The 15,587-nt window shown below is 41.2% G+C and overlaps 1 protein-coding gene across 2 annotated transcripts in view; it reads left to right on the top strand.

Annotated features, from left to right (window-relative positions):
* dcbld2 (discoidin, CUB and LCCL domain containing 2) overlaps positions 1-15,296 on the top strand; it is a 112,088-nt gene extending 96,792 nt beyond the window's left edge. Inside the window, exons 10-15 of one of the 2 annotated variants that reach the window (XM_048602497.1) lie at positions 665-821; positions 5,406-5,525; positions 7,507-7,600; positions 8,029-8,078; positions 9,683-9,820; positions 14,188-15,296. In XM_048602497.1, the coding sequence (XP_048458454.1) occupies positions 665-821; positions 5,406-5,525; positions 7,507-7,600; positions 8,029-8,078; positions 9,683-9,820; positions 14,188-14,624 (996 nt within the window). In that variant the 3' untranslated portion in view covers positions 14,625-15,296. The remainder of the gene's footprint in view (positions 1-664; positions 822-5,405; positions 5,526-7,506; positions 7,601-8,028; positions 8,079-9,682; positions 9,821-14,187) is intronic. The other variant, XM_048602498.1, reaches the window with a different exon arrangement.
* Positions 15,297-15,587: the final 291 nt, after the last annotated feature.

The raw sequence follows: 15,587 nt of genomic DNA, 5'->3' as shown, positions 1-15,587 counted from the left end.
GGGGCTGGAATTTCAGAATGACCACAGTAGAGTTGTCAATAGTTCCCCAGAGAATGAACGCGTCTACTGATGACAGCAACAGATTCCATTGTACTACCGAGGATTTCTGAAGAAGGGTGTAGGCCCGAAACATCAGCCTTCCTGCTCCTCTGATGCTGCTTGGCCTGCTGTGTTCATCCAGCTCTACATCTTGTTATAACAGATTCCATTGCATGTTTTAGACTATGTTTGCAAAGATTCAGGGAGTGTACAAGAAAATGACATTCTGTTTAACTCTAAAGTGATTTTCACATCTCAGGGCAACATCTGCTCCCCCTCCCAGTATACATGTCTCAGACATTTAAGGTGTTGAGTGAAAACCAGATGTTTCCCGACTCAGAGTGAATAAAATAATGCCACAGCAGATGCATCACCCAGGCTCCATCTTACCCTGTAACTGGTCGAAAAATGTGGTGGTGGATATTAAACATGGGTGCCTGCACCCCGACACACCTCCCACTTCCAGAAACTTCTCCCCACCCTCTGATCCTATCAACTGGGAAAGGGTATTGTCACAATAAAAAAAAACTTGGAAGAAAGATACAATAGAATGACAACGTTTTCATAAACACGGATTTAGTAGGGGGCACCAAAACAATGGTTTTCTTTTTATTCATTTCTACAGATATTCCGAGGAAACTCTAACAACTACCAGGAAGTTCGCAACAATTTTATCCCGCCCATTGTCGCCCGTTACATCCAGATTAATCCAGTAGAGTGGCACCAGAAGGCAGCATTGAAAGTAGAGTTATTGGGTTGCCAGCTGTACCAACCTTCATTGGGTAAGACTCCCTTAAAATATTAGGTGCCAAAGTGCACATACATAAAATGCAGTGTTTCAAAGTGGCGGCAAACCATCCCTTGAATTAGGGATGGATAATAAAAATGACCTTGCCAGCAATGCTAAAGTCCCGTAAGGAATTTTTTTTATTATCATTTGTTCAACGGATGTGGGCATTGCTGGCTAGGCCAGCATGTATTACCCATTGCTAATGGTCCTGGAGAAGTTGATGGTGAGTTGTCTTCTTACATCACTGCAGTCCCACAGTGCCATCAGAAAGGGATTTTGAGCCCATGACAGTGAAGGAATAAGTGATAAAGTTCCCAGTCAGGATAGTGTGTGGCTTATAGAAGAATTTGCAGCTGTTTTTGCCGTGCATCTGCTGTTCTTGTTCTTCTCACTGGTAGAGATTATTGTGGGTTTGGAAGGTGCTATTGGATGAGTCTTGGTGTGCTCACTTCTGCACTGCATCTGGTAAATAGTACATGATGCTGTGACTATGCTTCAGTGGTGAAGCAGGTGAATGCTGCCCCTTTATCAGGTGCAGTGAGAGAGAAGGGCACACAGACAGAGTTTATAGGCAGAGAGATCAAGGGCTGAGAAATCAAAAGATCATACAATTGGTATGAGTGGAGTGTCAGATAATAAGTCTCTGCAGGTGACCAAAAGTACTGGACAGTGAGTAAAGTGTCACAACTGAATAACCAGTGAAGGGATGACCTACAATCTGATTAAATGAGGCAAAGAGATAACTACAAAAAATTAAAAATAAGGTGGTGCTGGAGACAACTAAATGACTAAAATAACACGATAGGTATAAGAGTCAAATGTCGAGGGTCTAACCAAAGTAATAGGTAATTCAAAACTGTACAAACTAAGTAAGGTAGAGATCTTAACAATTTATCAACGTGATGGTGTCAAAACAAGACAGTAAGGAAGGTTTTACAGATACAGAACAGTGTGGTGGGGTCACATGTAGCACAACATGAACCTAAGATCATGGTTGAGGCCGTCTTCATGGATACGGATCTTGGCTATCAGTTTCTGCTCAGCGATCCTGCATTGTTGTGTATCCCAAAGTCCGCCTTGGAGGACGCTTGCCCGAAGATTGGAGGCTGAATGCCCTTGACTGCTGAAGTGTTCCCCAACTAGGATGGAACACTCCTGTCTGGCCATTGTTGCAGGTGTCTATTCATCTGTTGTGGTAGTGTCTTCATGGTCTCGCCAATATACCATGTCTTAGGGCATCCTTGCCTGCAGCGTATCAGATAGACAACATTGGCCGAGGGTCACATGAGTATCTGCTGTGTACGTGGTGGTTGGTGTTCCCACGTGTGATGGTAGTGTCCATGTCGATGATCTGACATGTCTTGCAGAGGTTGCTGTAGCAGGGTTGTGTGGTGTTGTGGTTGATGTTGTCCTGAAGGCTGTGAACAATGGTCTGTTTAAGGTTTTGAGATTGTTTGAATGCGAGAAATGGAGGTCTATGGAAGGTCTTGGTGAGATGCTCATCGTCATCGATGACATTTTGACAAAGGGTACTCTATCGGTCATATCCTGTGTCTGTCTTCTGTGGAGGTTGTTGCAGTTTTCTGCTGCGACATGTCAGATCTGGCGATTGATCAGTTGAGCAACCTTCTCCTGTTTTTATGAGGGCGTCCTTCAAAACCTGAGAGTATAGGTTTCTCCTCATCTGAGCAGATCCTGTGTATGCACAAACCTTGTCTGTAGGGTACGGCTTCTTTAATATGCTTAGGGTGGAAGCTAGACAAGTGTAGTATTGTGAGGTTATCCATGGGCTTGTGGTAGACCGAGGTACTGAGGTGTCCGTCCTTGATGGAGATGCGTGTGTCCAAGAATGAGCCTGATTCTGAAGAGTATCCATGATAAGTCTGATGGTGGGATGAAACTTGTTGATATCGCTATGTAGTTGTTTCAGTGATTCCTCGCCATGAGTCCAAAGAAGAAAATGTTGTCAATGTATCTGGTGTGTGGCATTGATCAGAGGCCCTGCACAGCAAAGAAGTCTTGCTCAAACTTATTCATGAAGATGTTGGCATATTGGGGTGCAAATTTGGTCTCCGTGGCTGGACTGCTCTTCAGAATCAGAATCGCAGCATGCGACTCTTATACCTATTGTGTTATTCCAGTTATTTAGTTTGTCTCCAGCACCACCCTATTTTTACATTTTTGTAATTATCTCTGCCTTATTTAATCAGATTATAGGTCATCCCTTCACTGGTTATTCAGCTGTGACACTTTACTCACCATCTAATACTCTTGGTCACCTGCAGAGACACTCGACTCACCAATTGTACAATCTTTTGAACCCTCAGCCCTTGATCTCTCTGCCTGTAAACTCTGTGTCTGTGTGCTCTTCTCTCTCACTGCACCTGATAAAGGGGCTGTGCTCCGAAAGCTTGTGATTTCAAATAAACTTGTTGGACTATAACCTGGTGTCGTATGACTTCAGACTTTGTCCACCCCAGTCCAACACTGGCACCTCCACATCAGGTGAATGCTGTCAGTGGTGGATAGGGTGCCATGTAGGTGAGCAGTTTTGTCTTGGATGGTGTCAAGCCTCATTTGTTGTTGGAGTTGTACTCATCCAGGCAACTGGAGCGGATTCCGTCACACTCCTGACTTGTGCCTTGTACGTGGTGATAGGCTTTGGGGAGTCAGTGAATGAATTACACGCTGCAGAATTCCTAGCCTCTGACCTGCTCATGTTGCCGAAGTATTTATATGGCCCATCCAGTTCAGTTTCTGGTCAATAGTAACTCCCAGGATGTTAGTGGGGAATTCAGTGATGGTAATGCCATTGAACATCAAGGGGCAAAGGTTAGATTTTCTCTTGTTGAAGATGATCATTACCTGACACTTGTGCGGCATGAATGTTACTTGACACCTAACAACCCAAACCTGGATGTATAGCCAATGTCACCCTCCCCTCTCTCTCTATCTTTGTCTCTTTCTCTCTTCAACCAACCCCCCAACCCTCTTCTCTTCCATCCCACTCACCAACTCACCTCTTACAAAATGACTCCTATGCTGTACCCCAAAGGTAACTATCTGCAAATAGTATCATATTTGCATAATTCCACACTGGAGAAGCACAGATTACACCATTAACCTATCTGCCAGGAGACAACAGTTGGGATCCAAAGTGAGGAAAAGTAAGAATGGTATAAAGTTATCAAATCAGTTCTTCTCACAAAGTCTGCTAAAGTAGAGCTTTCTCCAAATGCTGATTTTGTTTTTTAAGAGGATATAGCAAAGAGGAAAGCCAGCTGTAGAAAAAATGTAAAAATACACAGACCAGCACAGCACAGGAATGGGCCCTTCAGCCCACGATGTTGTGCTGAACATGAAGCCAAATTAAACTAATCCATTCTGCCTGTCCTTGGTCTATACCCCAATTGTGCTTTGTAATGCTGTATATAATACCAAGTGTAACCTGAGAACGCTAACCATCAGCTTCCCTAATGTCATGTCTTGATTTTGATAGGAGTATGTGGGAGCTGGGCCCAATGGACCCAGCCTTATTCTGTGGATTCTGCAATATTAAAACCTTCACCCAATCAAAACATTGCTGGTAATGTAAGAGGTTTCCGAGACACAAACTACTGAACTTGGGACCATGCATCTATGCAGTGAATATATTCTTGGTAATGGTGTGGTGGGGCTACCTGAGCAGTTTAGTCTAAGCATGAGGCCAGGACACCTAAAGAAAAATCAATGAATATTGTGCCCGTCAATGTTGCACACCCATCCCACTGGAACCTCCCAGTTTTACCTCCCATGGGCACAGGTGGAAACATAGGAATTGAACTGTGAAGTCCTTCACTTATCTCCTTAAGCTTTGGTGAGATCAGTAGGATAGATCGCAAGAAAGCACATATCATCACTTGTCCCAGACACCATCAACCCTGCCCCCCTCCAGCTTACTTTGGCCTTACGAACAGTTTTCGTGTCTGAATCGACTGTTTCACATTTATTCCAAGGTGAAGTCTCGACACAGTGAGAACTGTAATATGTTTGACACATTTCCAGGGCTGTACAACTTATTCATATTGAAGAGCTCTCTAATACATGATCAGTAAATGCTTTCTCAACGCTTTTTTTTACAGTTTAATTGATGTGACATTCATTGATACATCTAAAATTTATCTTTATTTAAAAATAAAGAGAACCAAGAATTGAGATTTGACTGTTGTCTCTTAAAATTACAATCCATTGCCTTGGTAAGCATGGTATAGTTACTGCTAGTATGGACAGTTCTTCTGCAGTTAAGCTCTTTACTCCAACTACTTTCAGACAATTTTTGCACACAAACATTTTCAAGTGACGGTGCAGGAAACATTCTCACTGTTGGGTGTGTAATCTGTGATTATGCATAATTATTCCTTCTTTAGGAGTTGGTTGTGGGGTGATTTAGAGAAGGTACAAAATTATATAGTCGCACTACTGCTTCCAGTTCATAGAAGGAGAAGACTGGTCCACTTAAATGAGCCATTGCAACATGTAAAACGTTTCCTGAGATATTCTCCAAAGTTGCATCCTATTTCTAATGCTTGTTTTGTAGCTCGAGCTCCATCTCAGTCTCTGCCTCCGCTGCGCAGCACAGGAAACCCTCCAAAGTTTGCCGAAACTACATTTCCACCAGTAGTCAAGAATAATTCGGTGACGCCTAAGGTAACCAAAGGTATGCCGAAATCATCTGTGAGGTCCTTTTACTAACTGAAACACTGGTAGCTATTCACACACTGATAATCGTCAGCCGTTTTTACAGGAATGGGGTCTTTTTACGTCCAATTCGATATATTACTAGAAAAGTACGGACTTTTTTAAAAATCAAAATCATTTTAACCTGTACAGTGAGATACCTGTAATAACCATGTTACTATCTTGCCAAAAAAGTAATGAATGTTAAACTTCACTGACACAACTCCTCTTTGAAAAATTAATGGTGTGAACGTAACTCAGATGATGTGCAAAGCTTAACTTAAAGTCAAATGACAGAATTAGTGAAAGGGGCTTTGTAATCTATAGCTAGACACAGCATTGAAGAACTATATAGTCCAATACAGTTGGAGAAAGATTTTCAATTTAACTGAAAAATTGGGTAGAATTGTGGAATGGGGTCTAAGAAATTTTTTTCAAACATAAGTCACGTCTCATCCAGTTAAAATCGGCATTTAAATTTTTAATCAAATCTGTGCTGCTGATTATGGAGTATGATAGTTCCCTTGCATATGATAAATAAAGCTGTAAATTTGCGGTTTGCTGAAACAAAAAGGAATTACAAAATTCAATTCTTGAAAGTTCTGGAAGTACGTGTGATTTAATTTATTCAACCATCATAAGACATCGAACCCAAACATAATTGAATTTACTTTTTTTTTGCAAAATAAAACTTAATCTAATTTTTCTTTTCATCCTTTAAGCCTTCTGTCCTGAATGTGGCAATCTGTAGCTGAGTATGATTCCAATGGAATGGTGCTCCCCCTTGTCCCTGTGATTAGTCTTTATATATGAGCACTAACAGTGATGGTCAATTTGCCTTGTGGCCCATCACAGATGTTGGAACTGTAAACATTTCTGTGCTATTTGTGTCCGCATTCCCGGCTGAGATCAGTTTACTCAAATGTCATACAAGGATTGAATTTGATTCTTTCCTTATCTAAATTCTTTGTTATCTCAGGACCTTATGGTACATTACTCTTGACCTACCAGTGGGACTTAATTTACAAATGCTCAGTCGTCCTGTTCTGAAACCTCTGACCAGATTATCCAGCATTTCAGAGTGGAATTCAGTTAGTTATTATTAAACGATTACATTGACAGATTAATTGTTTAAGTGCCTTTCATTACAAAACGCATAGCAGAATGGTGACCCAGGAAATTCAATCAATTAAGAAAATTACCTTTTTTTTTGTTATAGATCTGTAGTTGGCAATAGAATTACTGAAGTTCAGAAATAGAGTTAGCCATTGCATTGCATTGGCTCGAGTTTGCTTCAGCCTATGATTTGTCTATTGTTATAACAGGCAAACTTTTGCCAAGGCATTCAGTGCCTTTGGTAATCACCAAGCTGAAGTTTGAGAGACTTAAGTCCTCTAAGTCCTCTTTACAGTTTCTCCCACCTGCATTCTGTCATTATGCCGTACAATCTAAAAATGCTTCATAATAAAATCAGTTCTTCAGTTAATTAAAGGTGTGTCAGCTCACTTTTGAGTGAATAGTTTACCTTCAGCTTGACAGAGAAATTAAAGAAGATTGAAGTAAACAGGAATAATTTTCCGGATGTTGGAATTATTATTACCATTCTGGTTTTTAAAGTTTTTTTAAAAAAATTCATTATGCCTCAGTGCTCAACATTACATACCTATCCGAGATTTGTATAAAGCTATAAAATGTTATCAAATATGTGTCATATAACACCTTTGGTAAAAATACCACCAATATTATTGAAGGTTCCACTGTAAGTGCACTGTGAATGTTTGAGAGCATAAGTGTTACTGTTCACTAGAGACATTAGAAGTGTTTGCAAACAAATTTCAGTTTCACATTTCAGATTTAAACATAGAAATATGAGATTACTGGCCTAATGGAACTTTTTTTCTTCAAAATGTTAGTCTGTACTTTGCTTTAGCTGAACTGCAGCTGTTTTCAATGGGTTTCAGATGTGGCGTTGGCAGCTGTCCTGGTGCCTGTGTTAGTCATGGTGCTCACTACTCTTATAGTGGTCCTTGTATGTGGCTGGCATTGGAGAAACAGGTGAGCAAATGGTCAGCCAAGGAGTTGGGGATTGCATAAATGTTACATTTTTTTTAAAAATGGTTTTGTTTAAACTTTTGAAATATTATTCCCACTAATTTAGTGATAAAGTGTAATTTACTTATTAAATGAGGCTTTTGTATATCAAAAGGTTAAAACTGAATTAATGACCTTCAGAAATGCATATAGAAAAACTTTGAAGAATATTTTTCATTTACTATAATTTATTAACTTTTCTGCGTTATGGGGGTTTGGGCAGTCGCAGTTCTTTCTGGATATATAAACTCTTGTTACTCAAAGCCTCTGTTCTAGCTATGCATTATCTACTGGGGTAATATGCAAGAATTTACCAATTGGGTGCCATGCATTATCTATTAAGTGTTATGTCCCATCCATGCAACTACTAACTGAAGTTATTTCCATTGTAGAAAGAAGCCTGTAACAGGGCCATACAGTCTGCCTTATTGGGATCAAGTGGGTGAGTGACACCTTGGACCTTTCAGATCTGATATCTCCTTGTAGGCACTTGGGAATGTAGTTTAGCATCTCGTTCAAAATATTAATAAAACTGCACCAACCTAAGTTAGGTGTTCAAGTCAGGGAATCGAGTCCTGAACGTAAAATGATCTGTTTGGCAGTGTTGTAACTGAGTCAAGCAGTGACAGTCACAAAATGACAGCAAACCTGTGATTGAACGCAGTAATTTGAAAAGCAAGATACAGCAGATACTGGAAATCTGAAATAAGAACACAAAATACTCAACAAATCTGACAGGATCCATGGAGTAAGAAAGAGAGTTAACGTTTTAGGTCAATGACCTTTCATCAAAACAGGACAAGTTATACATGCATCAACTTGTAAGCAAGTATAGCAGCAGAAAAGAGCAAGGTGGAAGAATAAAAAGGAAGTTCTGTATTGGATGGAAGGCAAAATCTTCAAGCTATTCCTGAAAATGTAAAGGAAATCTCATGTATATGGCCTCTAAAGTTCATCTGTATGATGTCCAGCATCACTTTTATTAAATCGTGAAACAAAATGCAAGGACAAGTGCCACAAAGCAGGTTCTGATGTTTACCAGGAAGTAGTGACCAGGACCCAGATGGCACAAGCCAACTGACATGGTTTTGTAGTTTAATGAGAGTTCTTACGATTGAGTGATTATTTCAGAAACCGATGTTGATGATTCTCCACATACACAAATACAGTGCCCTAGGGAAGCATGTCCATTGCCAGCAAATTAATCAAAGTTGGAAAATCCTGGAGTGATTCAGACCTATTTACAGTTTCAAACGAAAGATGGGCTTTTGTTAGCTTTTCTTCCCCTTAGCATTTTCTATTTCAATTTTTGTTATTCCTGAAATTGACTAACCAATGTGTACTGTGACACTGGTTGAAATGGTAGTGTGAGCAGTTTCAGTTGCAATTTCCAAATGGAAAGTGGATAAATGCATGAAGGGAAGACATGTACAGTGGTACGACAAAAAGCAGAGGAGTGAAATTAATTGCTCAGCTCTTCCAATGAGCCTGTTCAGGAACAATAGGCTGGAGGACCTCCTTGTGTACCTTATCAGGATTGTAATGAAATTGTAACAGGTAACTCAGAAAGAGTAATTTAAATAGATGACCAAATGCATTCAAGAAATGCCGGGATGAAAATGTGAAAGAGTATTACATCAGTATTTCCTTATTACTTGTTTGGCGAAAAAAATTTTCACGAGTTGGTGGGTTTGGCACAGAGCTATTCACGCTGCACTGTTATATGGTGTGACCGTCTGCACCAATACGACTATCTGCTACTGTGTGGAATGCTGTTAGATAACTAGTCCAAAGATGTGCAGTTTAGGTAGATTGGCCGTGGAAAATGCAGGGATAGGGTAATGGGGTGGGTCTGGGTACAGTGCTCTTCAGAGGGTTGGTATGGACCTGTGGGGTGAATGGCCTGCTTCCATACTGAAGGGATTCTATGAACTACCCAAGTGTTAATGTTGCTGATAACATTCCAAGAATGTAGATCGCCTGTTTAGCTCTTCTGCCCAACTGTACAGTATGTGACTATTTAACTAACTGGGAATTATGGCGCAGGCTGGTGGAAGGGAATGAAGCAGTTTCTACCTGCAAAAAATGCTGAGCCTGATGACACCTCAGTGCGCTACAACAGCAGTGAGATGAGCCGCCTGAGAGCCCGGAACGCCAGCACAGTGATCCAGACAGAACCTGCAGGTATACAGCAGTGATTAATGTAGCGATTGTTCGATCATTAAAAGAGGCAGTGTCATGAAACTACTCAGGACAACACAGGATCAGTAGTATCTTTTTATGGTCACAGCTACAGAATGAATTGTTACAAGGATAAATGGTTGGGAAGGTTTCAAACTTACTCTTTTCCACAACAAATGCCTTAAAACCAGGCAAATATGTAGTTGTTTGGTGACTTAATGTGCTGGGCCATCAGATTACTATAATGATTATTTAAAATTGATGTCTTTTGCATGTTCTCATTACTGATTATTTTTTCAAGTGTTTTTTCCTTTGTTTAAAGTATTCCTTCAATATTTATCCCTTCTCAGGGAGTGCTGGGTCTGCTTGTATTATTTTCATAGAGTTTTTCATAGAATCCTTACAATGTGGAAACAAACCCTTTGGCCCAACAAGTCCACACTGACTCTCTGAGCATTCCCACCCAGATCTATCCCCCGTAACCCACCTAATCTACACATTCCTGAACACTACGGGTAATTTAGCATGGCCAATCCACCTAACCTGCACATCTTTGGACTGTGGGAGGAAACCTGAGCACCCGGAGGAAACGCACGCAGACATGGGGAGAGTGTGCAGACTCTACACAGACAGTCGCCTGGGTCCCTGGCACTGTGAGGGGGCAGTGCTAACCACTGAACCACCAATGTTTCTTGCTTTTGTTATTCTTTCTTGGGGTACAGGCATCACTGGCCTTGCCAGCATTGATTGCCCATCCCAACTGCCCTTGAGAAAGTGGTGGTGAGCCACCTTCCTTGAATTGTTACAGTCTATGTAATGTAGGAGCACTCACAGTGCTGTTAGAAACGGAGTTCTGGGATTTTGACCCAGTGACAGTGAAGGAATGATGATACATTTCCAAGTCAGGATGATGTGTGACTTGGAAAGCAACTTGCAGGGAATGGGGGTCCCATACGTCTCTAACCCTTGTCCTTCTGAGTGGTTGTGGTTGTGGGTTCGGAAGTTTCTGTAAAAGAACCTCAGTGGGTTGCTGCAGTCCCTCTCTAAGGTGCACAGTCACAGGATTGAAGTTCAAACAAATATCTATTCAGTATTGGCAACAGAGCTCCTTTAGATTTGAATGTAATTTCTGGGTGAATGGTTACAATTCTGTCCAAAACGTTAAGTAACATAACCAGAAGATTGCGTGCTGGCAAGTTGACTTTGGCACCACGGACAGAACAAAGTCAATTCTCATTGAGAGTGAAGGTGAAGTCACCATAGTCCTACCAGACTGAAGGGCTGCTCTCTCATTAGAGAGAGACAGCTGGTGGTGGTTTAACCTGAGGGCCAGCACACTTCAAGTGAGGGACAGAGTTGAGAAGGAGAGTCTTTGATGGTAACCGTACTTGGTGCAGGAATTGAACCCATGCTATTGGCATCTCTCACCAACTGCCCAGCCAACTGAGCTGACCAGCTTGCTAAGATTGTGTTTACACATAAAAAGTAGTTGTTTCAAACTTACCCTCTTTCCAGGCACCAGTAAGTTGATTTTGCTACATAGTTCGTGACTATAGCCTTCAGCTTTATTTGTCCCCCTGAAACTTTCCCCTTACTTCCATTGCCTCACATAGTTCCTGTTTTTGCTCTGATCCTCTCATTTTCCTTCAATTCCCCCCATCCTCTTCCCCAGCTCCCATTCTTTGAAGTTTTTTTAACCTTTAACCCTCTGGTGTTAGTTTTCTCTGCTGTCTGCAGTTCGTAACGTGTAATGGCTCCTGCCCTCCACCTCCTGGCAGATTTGGGTTGGTGCATGTAGTTCTGCCTCCACTGACAATCTGCTGCCACTAGATGGTGCCTGGTCAATTGTAACATCATCAGTGAATTTGTATTTTAACATTTATTTACAGTAATTGCAATTATATTGTGCTTCTTATTTTTAAATTTATTTTAATTTAGAGGAGTATTTCATTTGTGAATATAGGCATTTAAGAATGCGCATCATTTTAACTTGATGTCTTAAAGTTGTTTTCTGATGATGAAGGTGCTGAAGTACTGAACTGAAAGAAAGTGTTTATTTTATACTTAGCAAATTATTTTAGTTTGCAAGTTGTTTCAGCTTGATATACACAGTACTTTACAGTGCAATATTTCAATTTACAGTTTTTTCCAAGCAAATAACGCCTGCAGGAACCTAATTTTGGCTTTAACATTGATTTGGAAATCAGTGATTCATTTCAAGTTGCTTCACTTCAATTCGCAATTTTCAGGAGTGCAACCACAGCTTTTTAAATGAGGTTTTCCTGTATCCACAGGTCTCACAATAGTCTCAGTAACAATGTCTACCTTACCAATGAAGCATCGTGCAATAAACTACACCATCTTGTTGTTAAGAGATAACAAGTGGTTTTCCTCTATCACCAGAAACCAAATGAACCTTAAGATCTCGGCAACTTAAAGATGGGTAGTGCAGTAGTGTGACAGTGAAGTGCCCACAGCCACTAGCTTGTAATGTTTGGCATTGCAGCACTAACAACACCAGGGATCTGCATTAGGGCTAGCTCTTGTCATTTTTCACATCCCTTAGCCCCGTGTCTTCGTCTTCAGTTGCTTTGCAGGGGCCTCCTATTTTCAATTTCAGTGGTTAGTGGGGAAAACAACATATGAGGTGGTTTCTAATTGCCTTCCTTATGTATGCTTCAAGAAAGCACAAGAGCTCCATTCATAGGACCCTCCCTCTTTAAGCAACCGTTGACCCTCGGATGTCTAGCTCTTCCACCATCATCACTGAAAATTTGTTGGTTCTGCCGTTGGCAGTGGCTCTGAACCCTGAGCATAAAGTTTTACCTGAGGCTGGGGCAATTTACTAAAGGACAGAGAAGACCATCCCTCAAATGACCAAATAATCAAGTATAGATTTTTAAGATGATATTTCCCTCATCTGGGAAATAACTGGTTTTCAAAGAAGCCCCCTGTTACTTTGTTACAAGTTTTACGCATATTTGACAACATGATGCTGCAGGGTATTTGTTCTGCAAGCTGCAAGTGAGCATGGACCTATGGTGATAGTCAGAGCACTGCTCTCATTGTGTCTCTGACTCAGCAGCACCAGTTAATTACCGGGCACCAGTGACAGAAGCTGGAAACATGCTTCTCTCTCCCTGTCTCAGCCTCAAATTGAGGTAGATAGTAGCAACATGGAAAACAGAAGGGCGATTAAAGTCACTGATATTTACTGCATTTGCCTTGGTACATGCACCTCTAATCTATTGAGTTATACCCTGTTTTACATTCCCACTATTGTTTGGTAGCCTACCAAACCACTCCTGTCCCTTGTTCTTTCTTAGCTCCACCCAAACAGATTCTAATTCTGTTCTTCCTATCAAAGATCTCTCAGTAAGACACTAATTCAATTCCTTATTACCAACACTGCCCATCTCCTTTTCCTTTTTGTCTATCCCTCCTAAGTATTGAATATTCTGATCCCGGTCTTGGTCATCCTGCAGCCGTATCTCTGTAATGATAATTAAATCATATCCTTTTACTTGTATTAACACCACCAATTCTCCAATCTTGTGAATAGTTTGAGCATTCAGTAGAAAGCTTTTAATTCTCCCTTTTTAACAATTCTGTTAATTTAATCCTGGTTGATTCCAGGATTTGATTGTGCTGTTACCAATTTTATTTAGAGGGTTCCTACTTTTTTTATAAGCAACTTTTATTTTATCTGAATTCCGTCTTAGGTTCCCATTCCCCTGAGAACCGCAACAATATGAGCAAATCCTCCTTGAACCCCTGCCAAGGTATAGGTCCCAGTCCTACTAAGCTGAGGGAGATAATGGCCTGAGGGTATTATTGCTAGACTAATAATCCAGAATCCCCGGTAATGTTCTAGGGACCTCGTTTCAAATCCTGCCATGGCAGATGGTGAAATTTAAATTCAATAAATGTCTGGAATTAGGAATCTAATGATGACGATGAAACCATAGTTGATTTGATTATCAGAAAGAATCTATCTGATTCACTAATGTCCTTGCTTGGTCTGATCTACACATCACTCCAGACCCACAGCGATGTGGTTGGCACTTAACCACCCCTTGGGCAATTAGGGATGGGCAAAAATGCAGAAAGCCTGGCCTGGCCACGGACGCCCAGATTGCATAAATGAATATTTTTTTTAAAAAACTATGGGCAGAGGTTTACTTCAAAATGACCCTGGAGGGTCGTGGGTCTCTCATCAATGTTGGTTCGCTCAGTGAAGATGTCATGGTGGGGACTAAGTATAGTATCCACAGACCGTGAACTATCATTACTTGGACAAATGTGCAGAAGACTAATGCCATGCTGCTTGTCACTCCAAGGGATAATGGTATGATCTTGTGTGTTTACAGAATATGCCCAGCCGCTTGTAGCAGGAACCCTACGACAAGGGTCTTCTTTTAAACCAGAGGAAGATCCAGAAGCAGGATACAGTGACCCAGACGGGAATGGTCACTATGATGCTCCTGTGTCGGAGATTTATCATGCGTACGCAGAACCCTTGCCAGTTTCGAGCCCTGAGTACGCCACTCCGATCGTAATGGAAATTTCCGGTCACCCAACAGGAACCTTGGCCTCTGCGGCATCCTGTACCTTTAAATCAATGGGGAGCACAGGGCCTTCAGTGGTGGGCAATCCAAGCACATTGTCACCCAGAACTGAGGGTGCCTCTTCGGGCCAGGCTGGCTATGATACACCAAAAGGAACGGTAATCCCAATGCCTGCAGAGGAACTTGGATACCAAGTACCGAATAGTGTACCGCACACATCAGCAACATCAGATGCTTAAGTGAACTTCTGAAAGGAGACAAAATACAGATGATATTTTTGGTGGGGAGAAGAGAATGAGTTTAAAAGACCATCGCTGCAGTGAAATAACTGATTGATTGTCCAAAGCAAATAGGTAGGCAAGTTGGGGCCATGATGACTGCTAAGAAACTGTTGCCCATTACCTGTAATGGATCGAATATGGATTCTTCTTGAATGTTGCCGTTCAACTGCATGTGCCTGGAATGTAGAGGTTGATTCATACTGGTTTAATGTTTAATGTCATCTGGTACCAAAGGGTTAGATAATGCTCCACAATACAGACGAAATGTTGATACTGGTCAGTTCATTGGGTTTAGTTCAGCTCATTTTAGGCTGTTGAGTGCCAGAACCTACTCTGCTGCAATCTGCAGAAAGGAAACACCTCTCACAATTGCTTACAAACGGGGCGGGTGTTCAACTGGAGAGGCAGAAGCAAACACTTAATCGTTTTAACAGAGTTTGATACTGCTGCTCCTCTTAACCGTGCTGAGGGCTGGTTTAGGTAGCTTTTGATGCAAGCCCTGAAATTCCTCAAGGATTCTGTCAGTCTCCTACTGTGACTCATAGAGTAATGGTCCAAACTGCTGACAATGGCAATTTACTGAAAACAAAAAATGATGGAAATCATAGCGGGTCAGGCAGCATCCATGGAGAGAGAACAAACTAGTTTTGAATCTAGATGACTCTTTATCAGAGCCATCTAAACGCAAAACATTAGCTTGCTCTCTCTCCATGGATGCTGCCTGACCTGCTGTGATTTCCAGCATTTTTTGTTTTCAGTACAGATTCCACCATCTGCAGTAATTTGCTCCTACATTGTAAATTGCCATTGATTAAACACAATGTCTCTTTCCAACCGCCCGTCTTATTTTAAAAATGCTGTAGCAAATTAAAATTAATCTTCATATCACACATTTGATAGTGTTCTCTTTAAGTTGAATTT

Source organism: Rhincodon typus, chromosome 11, assembly GCF_021869965.1.
Source record: "Rhincodon typus isolate 14 chromosome 11, sRhiTyp1.1, whole genome shotgun sequence".
Taxonomy (NCBI): domain Eukaryota; kingdom Metazoa; phylum Chordata; class Chondrichthyes; order Orectolobiformes; family Rhincodontidae; genus Rhincodon; species Rhincodon typus.
Note: the sequence above shows the minus strand (reverse complement) of the source record. Positions and strands in the feature narration are given on the sequence as shown.